Source organism: Rhinatrema bivittatum, chromosome 1 (assembly GCF_901001135.1).
Source record: "Rhinatrema bivittatum chromosome 1, aRhiBiv1.1, whole genome shotgun sequence".
NCBI classification, from domain to species: Eukaryota; Metazoa; Chordata; class Amphibia; order Gymnophiona; family Rhinatrematidae; genus Rhinatrema; species Rhinatrema bivittatum.
Window position 1 is genome coordinate 348,433,970 of NC_042615.1, and position 20,553 is coordinate 348,454,522.

The window sequence follows — 20,553 nt, forward strand, 5'->3', positions numbered from 1 at the left end:
GCTATCTGCATCACAGAAACCTTGCTCTCCACCCTGCTTCATAGCAGGGATTAAGCAGGGGACAGATTTTTTTTTTTCACCCCGTGTCCCAGCCTCCTCTCCCTGTGCTTTTACCTTCTGCTCCCGTATGTGTGAAGGAAGAGGATACCTAGAAAGAAAGAGTGGCAAGAGGCCAGGTTGAATTAAAAAAAAATAAAATTAAGAAGACACCACTTCAGTGTTGACAATGCTCCTTTACTGCATGTCACAAGCAGGACAGACTGGTGTGACAGTGGAAGACCCTTCTCCCCACTCCCCATTACATTATAATCTATTCCTGATGCTCAGAATTAAAAAGCTATATAGAAGCAGAAAACTGTGCATCTTAGATGTCACTGTCAGAAAAATATAGCAGCGCCTTCCTGAGCAAAAGGCACGTCAGAGTACAGTTGGCAAAGATGTGTGCATGTCGGAGTAAGTAGACCGTGCACAGCACTCCGCATCACAAATATACCGCATGGGATCCTGGTTAAGTGCTTTTAAATACAATTCCTCATCTGGTACATTCAGCTGAGTTTAATAAACAGTATAAAACTGTACAGAAAGTCTGGTACTGATAGGAGGCCAATGCTGCAGTGCTGGAAATCCCATGGTCCTTAAAACTGGATCAGAAAAGCTATGAGGAACCATCCAACAACGCAGCATCGATACGTTCAAAAGTCATCCAATTACAGAAATCAAAAAAAAAGCACATTATTCGAGTTACACATACATTGCACCACAAAAGACAGGAGAGCTGAAGGAAGTCCAAACCGAAATGGCATGAAGGCACACAAAGGAATATTCATTTGAAGATAAAGACATGCGTGAAGACAACCATTTTTCCCATGTACAAAGTCAAACATCTATAGAAATACCATAAAGATTTTCATAAGTATTGTACTGTACCATAAATGACCTGCCAATCTTAACTGGCAGTCAGGCTTACAGGAACACAGCCAATACAGCCTGTACCAGTCTGGGTTTCACTCTGGACTAGGGACTGACATCCCAGCTTACACCTAAATTTTCTTATAAAAAAAAAAAAAAGGCACTACCAGTGTGTTAACAAAACATGACTTGATGCTGTCTATTTGGTGTCTTCTTTTCCGCTGGGGTGACTCTTTCCAAGAACAGCGCACACGCTTCAGGAAAAAAAAAATCTATTTCATTGAACCAACGTAACCGTTATATGTGGTTATACAGACGCATTACTTAATAGAAAGAAAAGAAAAGCAAAAAATGTTCTTGGGAAACCTGACTGTCAACAAGACAGATGCGGGTAAAGTGGCAGTCAAACCCTGGGAACCCTGTAATCAAAGGTAGTCTTACAACAGAGAACCTTTATTAAAAAAAAAAAAAAACCAAGCACACAGGCCCCATCAGCCACACTGCCTCTAACTGATCAGTCTGCTCACTAAAAACAGACAAGTGGAAACAAGGCATTCAGGAGTTTGATTTTCAGTCCATTTAATGTATAGAGGTCTCTGGAGAAGCGCGGAAGGTTGGTATAAAATAAGGTAGTCAGGGAGTCTCCTTCCTCACGGTGTTGCTTTTTCCTCTGCTGCATCATGCCTTCCAATCATCCTGCTGTAGTTCTTCTGCTGCTCTTCCTTGAAAGATACTTTGACCTTGTCTCTCTTCAGACCTCCATCCCTGTGATACAAAGTGAAGGGAAGACAAAAGTGAGTTTTCCAGATACACACACACACACACACAAAAAAAAAAATAAAAAACAACAACTTTCTAGCTGGAGCCCCTTGATGTCTGGAGAGACAAAAGTTGACATTCCCTTCTCGACAAAGGATTACAAAGACAAGGTATACGGTAATTAGTTTTTTTGTTTTTTTTAATTTTTTATTTATGCATTTTAACAAAATTACAAGTATCCACTTGTTGAAGAAATCTCTTATATACAGAAAGAAAAAGTTTTAAAGAAATTCTAATAGTGCATTACTTATTCTGTATCATAAGCAAATAGAAGAAATACAGAGAGAGAGCAGATTAAGGGAGCGAATATCGTTAAACAAAGAAAAATAAATCTCAAGTCTTTCTGACGGTCTGAGCGGGGCCCCCACTACTTAAATCAATCACTCCAAACAGCAGAATCATATGGAATTTGGGTGGGTATCCAGGAAGGACCTAAGTTGCATTGGTACAAAGAAAACATACCTCTGGCCCTGAAAAAATATACAACATTTACAGGGAAATTGCAACTTAAAGGTAGCCCCCTTTTGTACAACCTCCACTTTCATATTAAGAAACTCTTTTCTTCTTACTTGAGTTTGCTTAACTAAATCCTGATGATAGCGTATTTTTTGCCCAAAGAAGGAAACCTGACTATTTCTAAAGTATTACTTAAAGATATTATTCTTGTCCATCAAAAATGCAAAAGTTACCAACAAAGGTCTCCGATGTGGAACTATCATCTCCTGTGATGATTCCAGTAATGTTGTCATATCTAATAAAGGTTGATCTTCCATATCCGTCCAAATGTTCTCGTTTGGATATAGATAGTATGCTTTAGTTATTACTGGTTTAACTTCATCCAGAACTTTAAGGACTTGCGACACATACAATTTAAATAAGTCCAAATGGTGAAACATTTTTTAAACACAGGAAAATTAAGAAATCTTAAATTGTGTGCCCTTAAATTGTTCTCAATTTTTTCTAATCGTCTGTTCACCACTTCTTCATTCTGGATCAAAGATGTTTGGATATCTCCCATTTCAACAACAGAGGTTTCTAACTTATCTATTTTATTATTTTGAGTCAATATTTCTGTTGCATTATGTTGGACTTGTTTTTTTATTTCCAATACTTCCTTTGTTAGTCCCAAAATAGCCTTTTCCAAGGACTGGAGAGCATTCCATATTGAACCAAGTGTTATTTCAGGGTCTCTTGTTAAAAGAAATCCTTCCTTGGTTACCTCCTGGTCTGCCCTTCTTTCCATTCCTGCTGCTAGACCGATGCCCTCACCCAGGCTCGAGGAATCAAGCCTCACAGCCATTTTCAAACCCTCTCCCCTTTCTCCTTGGGGGTGGTCTACCTTGGCTTCTGGCTCCAGCTTGGTAAGTCCTTTAGTTGTTTCTTGTCCTGCCGCTTCAGCCTCTCTCTGGAGACCCTCCGTCGGGCTTGCAGTTTCCTTCGATCTTCCTTCCTAGTCTCGGCCTGGGGGCGCCGGTCTCAATGGAGATCCGGGGCTTAGTGATGTCTCGGTCGGGGAAGTAGGTATCCGCTCCAATGCCTGTTCCCCAGCGACCCGTTCTCCCGGCGTAAGTGGTGGTAGCGCGGCGAAAAAGCTCCCTATCCTGAGTTGTGTTGTCTCCACCGGTGTGGAGGTAACCTCTCCACCCCGGACCCGGGCTTTGCACTTGGTATGCGGCATCAGAAACGGCCTCTAAGAGAAAATGAAACCGGAGCTCCTCACAGCGTGACCGCTCAGATTGCCATCTTGGAAAGCTCTCCCCCCCGGTAATTAGTTTTTACCTGATAATTTCCTTTCCTTAAGTCTAGCCAGATCAGTCCAGATGCATGGGTTATGCCCACAGACCAGTATTTATTTATTTAAAGGTTTTTTTATACCGAGGTATGGCTAGATGAGACAGACTAAAGACCTGCTGAACATCACTCCTTATAGCATCCTGTGCGGACCTCAGCTTGCCAGCATATTCTGCAATAGCTAAGGAAAATTTCTAAATCAACTCGCCCACTCCCAGAGCACAGAACATATACAGTAACAACTGGAACTTACTTTACCCAGCAAAACATATCCTGAATCTTTCTTCTCTCTTCTCCTGAAACATCAGGAAATTAATTTGGCAGTAAGGGAGGGTTCTGGACTGGTCTGGTTTGGCTGGACTCAAGGAAAGGAAATTATCAGGTAAGAACTAATTTCACTTTCCTTATCTTTCAACCAAACCGGTCCAGATGCATGGGATGTAATAAAGCTGCTTTACGTTTTGGTAGGATACTACTAACCCCACTTTCAAGACCTGCACTCAGAAGGAAGCCTCCTCCCTAGCATTCACATCCAAGCAGTAATGATTTACAAATGAATGCAAAGACAACTAAGTTGCCAACTTGCAAATTTCCACCAATGAAGCTCTGCCCAAGAAGTGGCCTGAGTCCTAGTAGAATGAGCCTTAGTCTGCATAGGCAGGGTATTGCCAGCATTCATATATGCTGCCCCAATCATCTCCTTTATCCATCCAGCTAATGTGGCCTGAGAAGCCAACAAGCTTTTCTTTTGACCCCTGAAGAACATGAGAGGATGATCAGATTTCCTGAAATTGTTGGTAAGCTTCAAGTACCTCAGACGAACCTCTCTCACATCTAACCAGTGAAGCATGGGTTATTCAGTCCTACAAGAGGGAAGGAGGGAAGAGACAACAACCTGGTTAAGATGAAAAGCAAATACCACCTTTGGAAGAAATTCTAAATATTTCTATAGCGCTATACAACATGCGCAGCACATATGAAGTGAGGGCACCATACAAATTTTCACTAATTTGCCAGTAAAGATCAAAAAGGGCTCCCTGCGAGAGAGCCTGTAGTTCAGATACTCTCCTAGCTGAACATACCGCCACCAACAACACAGCCTTAAGAGTCAGCAATTTAACAGAAATGTTCCTCAAGGGTTCAAATGAGGTTCCAGACAAAAAGAATAACACCAAGTTCAAACCCCAAGAAGGCACCGGTTCTCTAACTGGCAGTCTGATGTGCTTGACTCCCTTAAGAAACTGAGACACATTTGGATGGGAAGACAGGGGCCAGCCCAAGATGTGAACCCTGTAACACGCAATGGCTGTTTCCTGCACCTTCAACAAATTTAGTGCCAAAACTTTCTGAAGGCTTTTTTACAAAAATTGCAAAATACTCTGTAAAGGTGCTTTCTACCACACACCATTGTTCAAACAGGTGCCACATTCTCACATAGGCCAGAGAAGTGGAAGGCTTTCATGAATACAAGGGAGTCTGAATGACATCTCTCGAATATCCCTTTGCTTACTGAGTCTTTTCAAGGGCCAGTCAAAGATAAACAGAGCTGGGTCTCATGCCTCACTGGATCCTGACATCAACTCCAGGAGCTAGGGGAGCCTGACTATATAACCAGGGATATTGCAGTCAGTTGAGAGCTACTAGAATGACAGACCCTGATAGGGAGGGTTCTTCACAGGACCTCTTCCTATCAGAGACCTTGTAGGAAACTCAAAGAGGGAAGACAAAAGCCATTCCTACACCAATGCATCCAATCTCCTTCCTACTGCTGAAAAACCTCTCTACCTCTGTAAGCCATCAGGTCCATTACAAAAAAACTCAACTGGTCTACTATCTGAGCAAAAGCTCTTCAGACAGACACCACTCTCTCAGATTCAGAGAGCTGCGGCTCAAAAAATCCATTTGAATATTCTCCACTCCTATTAGTAGAACGCCAAGAGTTCCTTCACATGCTTTTCCACCCACTTCAACAGAAGGGATGCTTCCGCTGCCATCTTGGCACTCTTGGTCCTCCCTTGATGGTTCGCGTACGCCTCTGCGGTAGCATTGTCAGAGTGAACCCTGACAAATTGTCCCCAAAGTGCTGAAAAATGAAGGAGGGCCAAACTAATTGTCCAGGTGTCCTGAGTCACTTGATCTATGTGCACCCTAACCCCACAGACTGGTGTCCATCATAACTATAATCCAAGATGGATATTCCAGATCCACCCCCTTCTCCAAGTTGTCAATCTGCAACCATCACTGCAGACAGACTTACCTGCAATGACACTGCCAGATAAATCCTGAAAACACAGGTCCTATTTTGACAGCAGAGCTCTCTGAAAAGGTATCATGTGAACTCTCACCTACGGAACTAATTCAAGGCTGCTGCCATGGACCCCAAAAGCTGAACAAAATTCCACACCAACAGCCTGTCCATGGAGATCAAGGCCCAAACCCAATTCTACAATTTTAGGATCTGCTGAGGTGTTAATGGCACTTGATCCCAAAACGTATCAAACCAAGCCCCTAGATACTCCAGAAACTGGGAAGGTTGCAATCTGTTCTTTGCAAAATTTATCAGCCAACCTACATCCTGCAACAAATGCACCACTTGTTATAACCTTGTCATTCTCCTACCTCAACTTTGCTTGGATCAGTCAACCAGATAAGAATGCACCAAACCCCCCGCCTGACGTACCTTGATGAATGTTCTGGCAGCTGTGGCTAACCCAAAAGACAGGGCCAGAAATGGAAAATGACTGTCTAGCACCACAAAATGGAGAAACTTCAAATGTTCATCCCTTATAAGAATATGGAGATATGCCTCTAAGATTCAATGTTGTCAAAAATTCTCCCTGTCTTACCAGAGCCATAGACTTCAAAGTCTCCATTCTGAAATGAGATATTGTTAGGGCCTGTTGACCTCCTTTAGATCCCAAATCAGAAGAAATGATCCCTCTTTCTTGGAACCAAAAAGTAAATCAAGTAGCACCCAAGGGCCCATTGATCTTTAGGAACTGGAACCATTGCATCAATATGAAGCAGAAGACCCAAAGTATCTCAAACCGCCTGTTTCTTTCGAATAGAGGAGCAAGGAGAAACCAAAAAAAGGGTCTGCAATATGATGGGAAAACTCCAAGGCATAGCCAATGCAAACAATTTCAAATAACCACAGATTCTATGTTATTTGGACCAATTTCTGGTTGAAGGAAGAAAGAGAACCTATTTTCTCTTCATTTGGAACTATGGGGGAACCCAGACTCCCCGGCAACTCCTCCCTTTCCACCTCTCTTGGATGAACAAAAGGACTGAAACCGACTATAAGGCCAATTCCTGAGACCAACAGAAAGGCAACCTTGTTTATTTTTCTGAAATCAGAAAAACATAATCTATACTAAGTAGAAAGGCAACAGGGCTTGAGGCTTACCCTTTGTAGCCTGGGTATCTTCGATTCACCCCAAGCTTTAGCCAGCTTCTCTAGAGCTTCACCATAAAGCAGATTCTCTTTGAAAGAAAGCTTGGTCAAATGGGACTTCAAAATCGAACCTGCAGACCAGTTCTAAAGCCACAGCAAATACCTGGATGCTACAATAGAAGCTATACTCTTAGCCAAAGTCCAAACCAGATCAAAGGCTGCATCAGCCAAAAAAAAAGCTATGCCTGGTTCCATTTGCACAGATTCATTGACTAAGGGTACGGATTGTCCAAGGCAGCACTGGACTTGTGCTGATCTATCTCCTGCTCTCCAGTGCATTTTTGGCAACATGCACTACTGACTCCCCCATGCAACATGCACTACTGCCTCCCACCCACAAAGTGTCAGGACTTAACCCAATTCTTCCATGACAAAATCAAAAATATTATGACCCGTTTCCCCGACACCTCATCCCATTCCAATACAAGCACCGCACCCCACCAAACTTCACTAAGTTCATTTGAAAACACTGTACCCGCCGAAATTGAATCCATCTTAAGAAAAATGAAACCAACATCTCACCCCAACGACTCCATCCCCAACGACTCCATCCCCATCCCCATTACCGTCCTCCGCTGTATTATCAATTTTAAAACATTTAACCTGCGCCAAAAACCTTAAATCAAGCTCCCTTTTAGTACCTGCCATAACCATAACTGTTGTAAATAAGCTAATATTTTACATCTTTGTGTTTAAATGTTCAAATAAGTTTTCATTATATCCCATAACTGTTGTAAGTAAGCATCCATTTTTCTGCCCTATATAATCTTTTTACCCCCCTCTTAACCGCTGTAATTAAACAACAATGTATAACCCCGTTAAGCAACCTCTCTTGTAAATACTGCTACGTTCCTTTTACCTTCTCAGCTGCTCTCTTTCCTCCTTACCTTCCTCCCTCTCTCTCCCCCCCCCCCCTTTTTTTCGCTCCTGCTCCATCCCCCACTCCCTGTTTTTTGTAATTTCCTCCTTTCTCAAGTTTATTGTAAACCGGTGTGATGTGCTTGCACGAACACCGGTATATTAAAAGCTGTTAAATAAATAAAATAAATAAATAAGTCTCCTCCTCACTGTCCCACATGCCATTGCTCTACCTATAAGTCACATCATAAACCAATCCATCACTCAGGGCCATGTCCCTTCCTCACTAAAACAGGCAATTGTGAAACCCATCTTAAAGAAACCAAAGCTTGACCCCATGGACCTGACCAACTACCGGCCCATTTCCAACCTGCCTTTCATCTCAAAAGTCCTGGAAAAGGTCGTCAACATCCAACTCACTGACTACCTGGAAGACAATAACATTCTACAACCTTCCCAATTTGGCTTCCGCAAACACTTCAATACCGAAACCCTCCTCCTCTCCCTTACAGACCACTTACTCAAAGGACTAGATAAAGGCCAATCCTACATCCTTGCACTTCTAGACATATCCGCAGCCTTTGACACCATAAGTCACCAAATTCTACTAGACCACCTTGCAGAAATCAGCATATCAGGCATTCCACTTCAATGGTTTACCTCCTTCTTAATGGCCGCAATTTCAAAGTCAGATTAGGAAACCACAGCTCCAATGCTTTCAGCCTCGCCCAAGGTGTCCCCCAGGGCTCATCACTCTCCTCCACCCTTTTCAATATATATCTCCTGCCCCTTTGCCATCTCCTCACCAAACTCAAACTCACTCACTTCATATATGCCGACGACGTACAAATCGTCATCCCTATAACAGACTCCATTCCCAAAGCAGTCAAAACATGGGAAACAGCTCTCACTGCCATAAACGACCTCCTCACCAACCTCAACCTTGCCCTCAACTCTGCAAAAACAGAATTCATGATAATCTCTTCCCAGCACAAACCCACCCCTTTCCCCCATACCCAATCACCCCATCAATCTATCACCATCTCTCATCACGCAAGGAATCTAGGTGTCATTATAGATGACCAACTCAGCCTAAAAAAATTCATCACCAGCACCATAAAAGACTGTTATTTTAAATTACAAACCCTAAAAAAACTAAAGCCTCTACTGCACTTCAATGACTTTAGAACAGTGCTCCAAGCTATCATATTTTCAAAAATCGACTACTGCAACTCTCTCCTTCTTGGCCTTCCCAAAATCCACCTAGCCCCTCTCCAACTGCTCCAGAACTCAGTTGCTCGCATTCTCACTAACTCAAGAAGGAATGAACACATCACCCCCATTCTCAAACAGCTCCACTGGCTACCCATACAACAACGCATACAATACAAAACCCTTATCATACACAAAACCCTCCATAACCAAAATATGAAATGGCTTAATGACTCCCTAGCCTTCCGAAGGTCCAACAGACCCACCCGACCCCAACACGCAGCATTGTTAAAAACATACCCTCTCCCAAGCTCACCCATTACAACTCCACCAAAGAGCGAGCCCTATCCATCGCAGCCCCTGCACTCTGGAACACCCTTCCCCCTGACCTCAGGCAAGAACCTAACACGCAACAATTCAAACAAAAACTAAAACCCTGGCTGTTCTTGCAAGCATACACATAATTCATCTTTCTGCACACTCCCCCTGCTTTACCCTCCCCAAACTTTCTACAACTCCATAACACACAATAAATCTCTGCGCTATTTTACTTACATTTGAACACCACATGTATATATGTATGTATAAGTTCTTTTTAAGTTTCTTTTGTACATTTCTATATACTTTTATCCTTTAGCCACTATTTTATGTATTAAGTTCTAACGTTCCCTGTAAAAGCAATGTTTGCTACCTTTTATGTTATAATGTAAACCGATGTGATGTATCTAACGAACGTCGGTATAGAAAAACCTCAAATAAATAAATGCCAACACAAGCCACAGTCAGAGCAAAATTTCCCATGCAACTCAGCGATCCCATCAGAGTGCTCAACCGGTGCCAGGGGCAAGGACCTCTTCAATTGGGATATCCTCTGAAGCCTCTCTCTGCCCCTTCCCCTGGTCCTGAAGGGGGGGGGGGGGGAGGGGGCAGTGCTGCTCTACCAAGGGAAGGAATACTAGACTTTCACCTCAGGAGCTGCCCTCGAAACTCCAAACTATTCTCTACAGAATTTCTTGTTTCCAGGCCTCAGCACAGAGCACAAGATGCTCTCCTACTAGCTGCTGGAGACCGGGAATACTAGCTGGTTGAGGTCAGTATGGGATCACATAAGGCATGATGCTTAGCAAGCCTATGCATCTGAACTGGTCTGGTTGGAAGATAAGAAAAAGGATATTAGAATACGCTGCCTCACCTACCCCCAAGGTGCACCAGTTTCCTGATTTCTAAAAAACAACCATCCTTGCAATAAAAATTCGGAGCTTGCTGGTTGATGGCATTTACATATTTAATAAGTATCCTAACAAAAAAATCGGTATGCTCAATAGTTCTGTAAATAGAAACTCCTCATGGAGGGCTGCTTAAGGAAAAAGTTACCTATCAGGCAACAAAAGGAACCGGTCAACTCTAGTATTCTCTACTTCTACAATGGTCAATTTGAATATCACACTTTCTCTAGCCACCATGTTCTGTGTACAATACAATATCTGTAACAGTTAAGTGCAATATTATTGCCATTCTGTTTTGCTACAAAAAAAAAAAGTTGATCTCATTTGAAGTTACCCACAGGCCACCACTTCCCATCATTTATTTATTGAAAATATTAAGCCATGCACTCTCACATTATGGCAGCTCACAAAATTCACACACATATAAATCATAAACACATTTAAAACAATACTACAATACCTCATAAAAAAACATAAAAACTGAGCATAACAGAGATATTGACAGCCCTGGCATAAACAACCCCTTGCTGCTACCTTAAGGACTGATCATTTAGAATAGGTCATCAGAAATGGTAAGTGGCACATATGGCATGCCATGCACGCAAACCCCGAAGAAGTGAGAGGGTTAGCAATATTATAACTAAACTGGCAGAAAAGAACAGCCAGAGCAAAGACTGATGTGAATGCCAGATGTTCAATTTGTCTGGCAAGTCATTACCCAATACTTGGTGGTAGCAAAATATAAAATTGCTGCTGCCTGGAAAAGATACTATGCCTGGAAGAGCATCTTGGATAGGACGCTTAGGGAAGATATATTTTAGGCAAAAGATAAGTTGTTCTGTGTAAAGATAAACTATCATAGTTTGAATTGATATGGAAACCTTTTGAATAGTAGTGTGAATCAGATGTGCTTCAGTTGGGCCTTTCAGCGAGTACCAGGTTAAATCTGTGGTGAGGGCTCTGCATTTTTTAAGTTGCATCTATTATGGAGACTTAAACATTTTTTAAGTTTTTATTATTTCTGCTTTGTGTTAGAAGCACCGGTTTTAAGTAGGATTGATTATTGTAACTCAGCCTATACCAGGTACCAGCAACTACACTTAAGGCCCTGCAAGTTGTGCAGAATTCTGCCACGCAGGAACTGGTAGGAGCCAAGTTTAGATCCTATGTTACGCTGGTCCTACAATGGCAAATAAAATTCAAACCAGCCATGCTTATTCATAAAAGCTTGACTTATGATTCACTTACTAGCATCTACAGGCCATCCCAGGCCCTCAGATCCACAGGACCCAACTTACTGAACATGCCTTCCCCAAATGGCAGATGAAATTTATTTATTTATTTATTTAACACTTTTTTATACCGACCTTCATAGTAAATAAACCATATCGGATCGGTTTACATAAAACAAGGGTATAACAGAAGCAATAAATAAAAGTAATTAACAAGAAAAGAGAATAAGATAAAGTTACATTTAACAAGGAGTAAAAAACTTGGGAAGCTTAAGAGCTGGAAGGAAGTTAAAGGCCAAAAAATAATTAAAGAAGCATAGTCCAAAAGGAATTTGGATTAATGCAAAAGATGCTTTATTCAGTAAGTGCCAGAGTTCTTCGTTTGAATGGATGTAGGACTTTAATCTTCTACGTCCAAGTGAGGAAAAAGAAGACTAAGGGTTGTCTGGAGGATCATCGAAGGCTTGGTGGAATAGCCACGTCTTAAGTTTTTTTCTGAACGTAGTGAGACAGGGTTCTAGTCGGAGGCTTGAAGGAATGTTGTTCCAAATAGAAGGACCTGCTATTGAAAAAGCTCGGTCTTTGGTCGAGGAAAGGCGTGAGGCTTTAGTTGGGGGGTAATTCAAAGTACCTTTGTGATTATCTCTAATTGGCCTATTGGAGGAATGAAGTTTGAAGGGTATTTCAAGGCTGAGATGGAGTTGGTGATGGATGGATTTATGTATTAGAAATTTAATGTGGATAAGTGCAAGGTGATGCATATAGGGAAAAATAATCCATGCTATAGTTACACAATGTTAGGTTCCATATTAGGAGCTACCACCCAAGAAAGATCTAGGCGTCATAGCGGCTAACACATTGAAATCATCGGTTCAGTGTGCTGCGGCAGTCAAAAAAGCAAACAGAATGTTGGGAATTATTAGAAAGGGAATGGTGAATAAAATGGAAAATGTCATAATGCCTCTGTATCGCTCCATGGTGAGACCGCACCTTGAATACTGTGTACAATTCTGGTCGCCGCATCTCAAAAAAGATATAATTGCGATGGAGAAGGTACAGAGAAGGGCTACCAAAATGATAAAGGGGATGGATCACCTCCCCTACGAGGAAAGTCTAAAGAGGTTAGGACTTTTCAGCTTGGAGAAGAGACGGCTGAGGGGGGATATGATAGAGGTCTTTAAGATCATGAGAGGTCTTGAACGAGTAGACGTGACTCAGTTATTTACAATTTCGAATAATAAAAGGACTAGGGGGCATTCCATGAAGTTAGCAAGTAGCACATTTAAGACTAATCGGAGACAATTCTTTTTCACTCAACGCACAATAAAGCTCTGGAATTTGTTGCCAGAGGATGTGGTTAGTGCAGTTTGTGTAGCTGGGTTCAAAAAAGGTTTGGATAAGTTCTTGGAGGAGAAGTCCATTAACAGCTATTAATCAAGTTTACTTAGGGAATAGCAACTGCTATTAATTGTATCAGTAGCATGGGATCTTAGTTTTTGGGTACTTGCCAGGTTCTTATGGCCTGGATTGGCCACTGTTGGAAACAGGATGCTGGGCTTGATGGACCCTTGGTCTGACCCATTATAGCATGTTCTTATGTTTAATTCATGTGGTAGAGACCCGTGCTAGAACGTCTGCAGTAGCTGGCCCAGCACTATAGAATTCCTTCCCAGATGAGTTGTGGGCTGTGATATGTACTCGCGTGTTTCAGAAACAGTTAAACGCTTGGTTTCATGCAGGGATTTGGCTTAGACCAAAAGACTTTTGAGCCCTGACACAGGTCGATAATGTGACTTGCTCCCACCTCCCCCCCCCCCCCCCCCCCCCCCCAAAACCATACATTCTTCTTTTCAAGTGTAACATGTAATTCGTTCTCAGCTAGATATTATTATATATTCCATCTTTTTTATCACTTGGGATTCTTTTTTTTTTTTTTTTTTTATTATTATGTCTGCCATTTCACCCGTATTATTATGACTGTTTTTATGTAATCCATCTTGAACTATCAATAAGACAGATTATACATTTTTCAAATAAAATAACTAAAAATAAATTTACATTCTAGTTATTTTAAAAGACGGATAACTCATGAAATTTTTGCTACAGATGTAATTGAGTATTTTTTTATTTAAAAGATTTTATATACCGTCATTCATAATCACATCACAACAGTGTACAAAGACCTTAAGAAACATTAAAATACATTGGTCAAGGAACAAATAATCAAAAACAGTACAAAATATAATACAATTTAAAAAAAAAACTTCAAGTATACAGTACAGTAATCAGAGGTAATTACTTCTTAATTTAAAACTATGCTTGTGGCTTATCTATAAAGGCTTGCTCAAAGAGCCACGTTTTCAACCCTTTCTTGAATTTCTTTAACTCAGGTTCAAGTCGCAACTCAGCTGGCAAGGTGTTTCAGTTGCTTGGGCCTGCGATAGAGATTACTCTGTCTCGGACTAAGGCCAAATGTGCAGTATTTATTGAAGGGACATAAAGAAGCCCTTTATTGGCGGATTTTAATGATCTATGAGGAGTGTGCATGTGAATAGAAAAATTTAGCCAATCAGTTTTATGTCCATAGATGGCCTTATGAATGATGCAACAAGTTTTATATAGAATTCTTTGAGCAATCAGGAGCCAATGGAGGCTAATCAATATTGGAGTGATATGATCCCGTTTGTTGTGCATCCTTTTATAAGGGTGGGAGAGTAGGTTTGGGTTGAAATGTAAAACTGGATAACTAGAGGTGACGAGTACATTTTGCAGTTGCATATGTTAATTGGAAAGTTCGAGGAAAATCCGTTTCGGGTCCCCCGAACCATGACAAAAGAATGCACATCTCTATTCTCCTCACCCCAGCTCTCTTGGATTTATCATCACAGCAGAGTAAGTAAATCCTACACCCAGGGAGAAGGGCTGAGTCAAAACACTGTCATTATAGAACCACCATGAAGCAGCAACAAATTGTTGCCTCAGCCAAGGGAGTTTGCCATGGTACTTGACCCATCTGTAGCAGAAAATGCGGCAGTGAATGGATTTCTGATGTTGTAAGAAGATAATTTTAGGCAGCTTAGCTAGATTGCTGGAAGACTTTGTACCGCAAATAGAGAGCTATGGGTTTGAACAGGCTCTAAAGATGGATGAATGTGGATCAATATATTGCATATAATTTAAGTACAAAAATTGTATAAAACATGACACTATCACATCATTCTCGGGACATCCTGGCAACAGGAGAGCTGGGATGGCCCCAGGGAACATCTGGTGTCTCTGGGGAGATCAAAGACTAAGACATTTGGTATCTTTTAACACCTGGGAAGATCAAATGCTAAAGACTAGTTCAGATATCATGAGCTGATAATGAGTAAAAACATTTGATGTCTTAACAAATGGCGAGACTAGTACTGAAATAATTTCCTGGATAAAGTGCAAATTGAAACACCTAACTTGCAGAGGGTTATATAAGGCATTGCATTTGCTTATTTTAGTTGGACGAGCTGAAAGGAACAAAAGAGCAAACAGCTGGTTCTTTTTAGAATCCCCGGGCTCAAGAGTCTGCCATGTTTCCAAGAACTCTGGCTTATATAGAGGGAAGACATATAAGGGAGGTGTTCTCTATTATCTTTTTACAAGCCGTTAAGCCCGTTAAAACGGGCTACATCCCTCTGTCTCTCACCTCCCCCTCATTCTCTCTCCCCTACCTCCCTCATTCTCTCTCCCCTACCTCCCTCCCACCCACTCACCCACCCACTCCTCCCCAGCCTCCCTCTCCTCTCACTCAGTCCCTCCCTCCCACTCAGTCTCACTCACTCCCTCCCCCTCTCTCCCTCTCACTCACACTCAGTCCCATTCACTCTCCCTCAGTCCCACTCCCTCCCTCCCTCTCCCTCAGTCCCACTCACTCCCTCCCTCTCCCTCAGTCCCGCTCACTCCCCCTCACTCAGTCCCTCCCCCTCACTCCCTCCCCCTCACTCAATCCCTCCCTCTCACTCAGTCACTCCCTCCCACCCTCTCTCTTCGTCCCTCCACTTAGTCCGTCCCCTCCCTCCCTCTCTCTCTCTCCTCCCTCCCTCGCTACTGGCCGCTGCCGCTGCCCGCTGCCGCTACCGCCGCCGCCCGCTACCGCCTCCGCTGCCGCCCGCTGCCGCTACCGCCACCGCCCGCTACCGCTACCGCCACCGCCCACCACCGCTGCCGCTGCTGCCGCCCGCTACCGCCGCCCGCTGCCGCTGCTACCACCGCTGCCGCCATGTTTTTTGGTTTTTTTTGACGCTGCCTAAGACTGACGTGCTCGCCCGCACATGCGCAGTAGAGCTGCTCTCTACTGCGCATTTGCGGGCACGTCGGTCAAGCTTCATTTATCTAGTTAGATTAATATTCTATCTTTATTTCTGTCTGTTTCCTATTTACCTGTATTGCTTTATGTACAAGCTTACTGTGATATTGTATTCAATGTTGGTATTACTTATCTTTTTTGATTTATTATCCATATATTTAACTTAATTTAGTAAACTAAGCTTTGCTTTACCAGATTGTGTGCAGAGTGTTCTGTGACCCCATACGGCTACTGCACATAGATGTAGGCCTAATGGAAAGCAAAACTTTTATAGGAAGAACAATCAGCCCTGCACACCCAAAAAATAAATAAATAAATAAAAGTCTTACTTACCAAGAAAGATCAATTAATCCTCCTCGTTTTGCAATGGCAGATTTCACTCTGTTGGCAAAATGAACTGCATCTTCCCCTTCCTGTGTCAAAGAAAGATAATGAGCACATGATCATAAGAACAAATGCCATATTGGGTTCAAACCAAAGGTCCATCGAGCCCACCATTCCGTCTCTGACAGCAGCTAGTCCAGGTCACTTGCAAGTACCCAGCACTACCCAACAGGAAAGTCCTTTCCATATTACTCAATCTCACAAACAAGCAACGGAAAAACCCAGGTTTATCTAATTGTTTATTAGCTTGCCCAAATTTTTGTTGTCCTTCTCTGTACATTCTGATTCTGTTTTTTGTTTGTTTTTTTTAAGATAGGAGAGACTAGAACTGCACACCATATGCAAGCTGTGGTTGTGCCATAGATCTATATAGAGGCATTATTATATTTATTTTTTTTATTTTGGGTTTTTATATACCGGCATTCGAGAACGCAGTCCCATCATGCTGGTTCACATAGAACAGGGGTGCATCATAAACATAAACTAAAAACAGTGGTGCGGAAAATGCAGTTACATATAACAGGGAGATTGGAACTTGGCAGAGAAAGAAGAGAAAGGACAGGTTATTAATTCAAACATGTAAACAATAATGGAGATGGTTAATCATGGTGTAGTTGGAGATAAGGATTGGCGAGGATGAGATATATCAGTTTGAGTCCGGGAATGCTTGTATGAATATCCATGTCTTTAGTCTTTTTTTGAAGGTTGAGATGCATGTTTCCAGTCTGATGTTAGAGGGGATAGAGTTCCATAACGGTGGAATGGCTGTAGAGAATGCCAGATCTCTTAGCGTGATGTGTCTGGTGGATTTGGGCGGTGGTACCTGTAGTGATCCTTTGTATGCATCTCTTGTCGGTCTTGACGAGTTATGTAGTTGGAGAGGGATCTGTAGGTCAATGGGAGCCAGTAGATGGATATTTTTGTATGTGGTAAGAATGGCCTTGTATATTATTCTAAAGTGTATGGGTAACCAATGGAGGTTCTTTAAGATGGGGGTTATGTGATCCCTTCTCCTGGAGTTTGTCAGTATTCGTGCAGCTGCATTTTGTACCATCTGCAGCGGTTTGGTGTAAGAGGCGGGAAGACCAAGTAGGATGCTGTTACAATAGTCCAGTTTTGAAAAAATGATTGCTTGCAGTATGGTTCTGAAATCTTGGGCATGGAAAAGAGGTCTAATTCTTTTCAGCACCTGTAGTTGGTAGAAAACAGTCTTTGGTTGTTTTGTTGATAGTAGCTTTGAAATTCAGACGATTGTCAATTAGGACTCCTAGGTCTCTCACTTGTGTAATTGTTGGTGTGTCTTGCTGTGTTGGGATGATGGTGCTGTTCTCAGAGGTGATGAGTAGGAGTTCTGTTTTGCCTGAATTTAGTACCAGGTTCAGGCTGGTGAGGAGGAGTTGAATTTTTTGAAGGCATGTGTTCCAGTAAGACAGCGTTTTTGCGAGGGAATCCTTAATGGGGATCAGGACCTGTATATCATCAGCGTACAGGAAATGTTTGAGGTTGAGGTCGGTGAGAAGTTGGCATAACGGTGTGAGGTAAATGTTAAATAAAGTAGGAGACAGGGAAGAGCCCTGTGGGACTCCTACTGATGAAGGGAGTTGTGAGGATTCTTTGTTCTGTAGCTTGACCTTGTATCCTCTATTGCTGAGAAATGATATGAACCAGGAGAGTGCTGTGCCTGATATACCTAAGGAGGCTAGCTGGTTAATGAGTAGGGAATGGTTAACGGTGTCAAAGGCTGACGAGAGGTCCAGTAGGATCAGTAAGAATGATTGATCTTTATCAAGGCCCAAGATGAGGTGATCTGTTAAGGAGATGAGGAGTGACTCCGTGCTAAGTGTTTTGCGGAATCCGTATTGTGATGGGAATAGGAGGTTGTTTTCTTCAATGTAATTTGAGAGACGGGTATTCACCAATTTCTCCATGATCTTGGCTATGAAGGGGAGGTTGGCGATCGGTCGGTAGTTGTTTGGGTCCTTAGGATCTAGGTTTGGTTTCTTGAGTAGTGGTTTGAGCGAGGCCATTTTGAGGTCATCTGGGTAAGATCCTTGTTGTATTGAGCAGTTTATGATGTCTGACAGGGATTTGGAGATGGTGTCAGGAATTGATAGAAGCAATTTCGAGGGGATGTGATCCGATGGGTGAGAGGAAGGTTTCATTTTCCGTAGAATATCTTGGATCTCGATGGAGGAAGTGAGTTCCAGTTCAGCTAAGCGGGTGTTGTTGACGGCGGTCTGAGGTGAGGTTGATGTATAAACGGTGTTAGAGGGAAGCTGGGTTAGAAGTTTGCTGATTTTGTTGTTGAAAAATATTGCTAGTTCTTCCGCTTTAGATTTAGCTTGGGTGAGAGCTATTTCTGGAGGGCTTGTTTGTGTGAGGTTAGAAACGTAGCTAAAGAGGGCTTTAGCATCGAAGACTAGGTGGTGGATCTTGGATGCGTAATAGTTCCTCTTGGATCTTAGTGTATTGTATTTGTATTGTTGAAGAGTTGATTTATAGGTAGATAGCGTGGTGGTACTTGGGTTTTTGCGCCATTTAGCCTCGTTTTGTCTTAGCAGTAGTTTGAGATTTTTTAGCTCTGGGGTAAACCACGGTTGTCTTTTGGATGAATTGGTTGGGCATCGCGGCATGCGATTATTCTCTGGGGTAAACCACGGTTGCCTTTTGGATGAATTGGTTGGGCATCGCGGCATGCGATTATTCTCCATTATATGCCTAATAATTCCTAACATTCATTTATTTTTTTGGCCACCTCTGCTGCACACTAAGCCAAGGATTTCAACATGTCCACAATGACTCCATAGTCCTTTTCCTGAGTGGTATCTCCTAATATGGAAGCCAGCATTGTACACTTACATTTTCCCTATGTACATAACTTTGCACTTGTCCACACATTAAATTTCATCTGTCATCTAGTCCCTGCAGCGGTGGTGAATGCATTGGCCTTAGCCCTCCCCACGCACACATGCCCAGACGACAAATTACTGAAAATGCAGACACTATTATTTGGGTGTAAAGGCCGTGGCCAGTTTTATTAATGAATTTCAAGTTGGCAACAACTGCTATCCTAATGTATCCAAGCGTGACACCTATTACTAATCAGGTTGCCCCTATTTCAACTGCCTACCATGTGGCTAGCGACAGACCTCTGACAGGCATTACCATGCCCTCATTTTTGTTGCACTACCAGCCATTTGTTTACCCCCAGTCCCGAAGGCCAGTGTAAAACCCATGTCCCGCCAATAAAATTGCACACCGGCTCAGGTACCCCGCTACAGGCATAAAAGCAGTGTTACACTTTCCCCCTGCCATCCCCACACCTCTAAGCTAACTATCAATGAATTCATCCTGTAGTACGCAATGCACCTTCCAAGGCCTCCTATAATGTATTGTTGAATAAGTCAAACCCAATGTCGGAAAGGTGAATTCGATCCATCCTGTAACAAGCCTCACACTGATTATTAACCCAATCATGCAAAATCAGCTTACACCCTAGCTTGTAGATCCATCCTCTGATTTGACAATTCACTTTCTTGTGGCCCTGTTTCCAAAGTTTTGAGTTGCTCCATTTTATGCGCAGGATAATATCTGACCATAATATACGGCACAAATTCTGCAAGATCTTTCCTTATTACTTGCATCAACTGCCTGCAATTCATGTTGCCCAAATCATTACCCCCGAGATGGATTAGCATCGCTTCTGGAGGTGAAGGCACTTCTTTCCAGTGCCACAAGAAAGGTAATAGTTGATCCCATCGCATGCCGCGATGCCCAACCAAGAAATGTGAACCCCATAAAGAGCCAAGCCTAAGTGATGCAGCATGGTGGGCAGTCTTGTGCCCACCATGCTGCCCAATGCATAAAGGAATGCCTCATGATTCAAACCCTCCTTCATCTACAGGACACATCTAAAAAGGAGATCAATTAAGAAGATTAGGAATATTGGCTAAATCTAATTGTATGTAAGAATTGACTGCTGCTGACTTCCACCTCCCTATTCTCTGTATTGTTTCCACATGGAGCCTCACTTGTGCAGTGCTGGCAGCTGCACCTGTTCTAAAGGAATGGATTCTGAATTCTGCTGCATTGACACCTAGCTTGATTAATGCTGCTCCAAAAACTGCATGGAATTGGTATCGGGATAGCAGAAACCTATCAGCATGGACTAGCAGAAGTGTGCTGCCAGGCTAGGTAATCTCCCAGATTCTCGACTGGGCAACTAAATAGGGATTCGATCTGTTTTAGACAATGTGGCACCCCGTCTGGTCTGGTCTGTCTTAGACTTGTGAAACGTAATGTAAATTGCTTGACCCCATGTTA

General features: G+C 42.5%; 1 protein-coding gene across 1 annotated transcript in view; it reads right to left on the reverse strand.

The window, feature by feature from the left end:
* Positions 1-213: 213 nt before the first annotated feature.
* GPAT3 (glycerol-3-phosphate acyltransferase 3) overlaps positions 214-20,553 on the reverse strand; it is a 115,869-nt gene continuing 95,529 nt past the window's right edge. Inside the window, exons 11-12 of the mRNA XM_029599392.1 lie at positions 16,180-16,259; positions 214-1,674 (exon numbers count right to left, since the gene is read on the reverse strand). Coding sequence (XP_029455252.1) covers positions 1,560-1,674; positions 16,180-16,259 — 195 coding nt within the window. The 3' untranslated portion in view covers positions 214-1,559. The remainder of the gene's footprint in view (positions 1,675-16,179; positions 16,260-20,553) is intronic.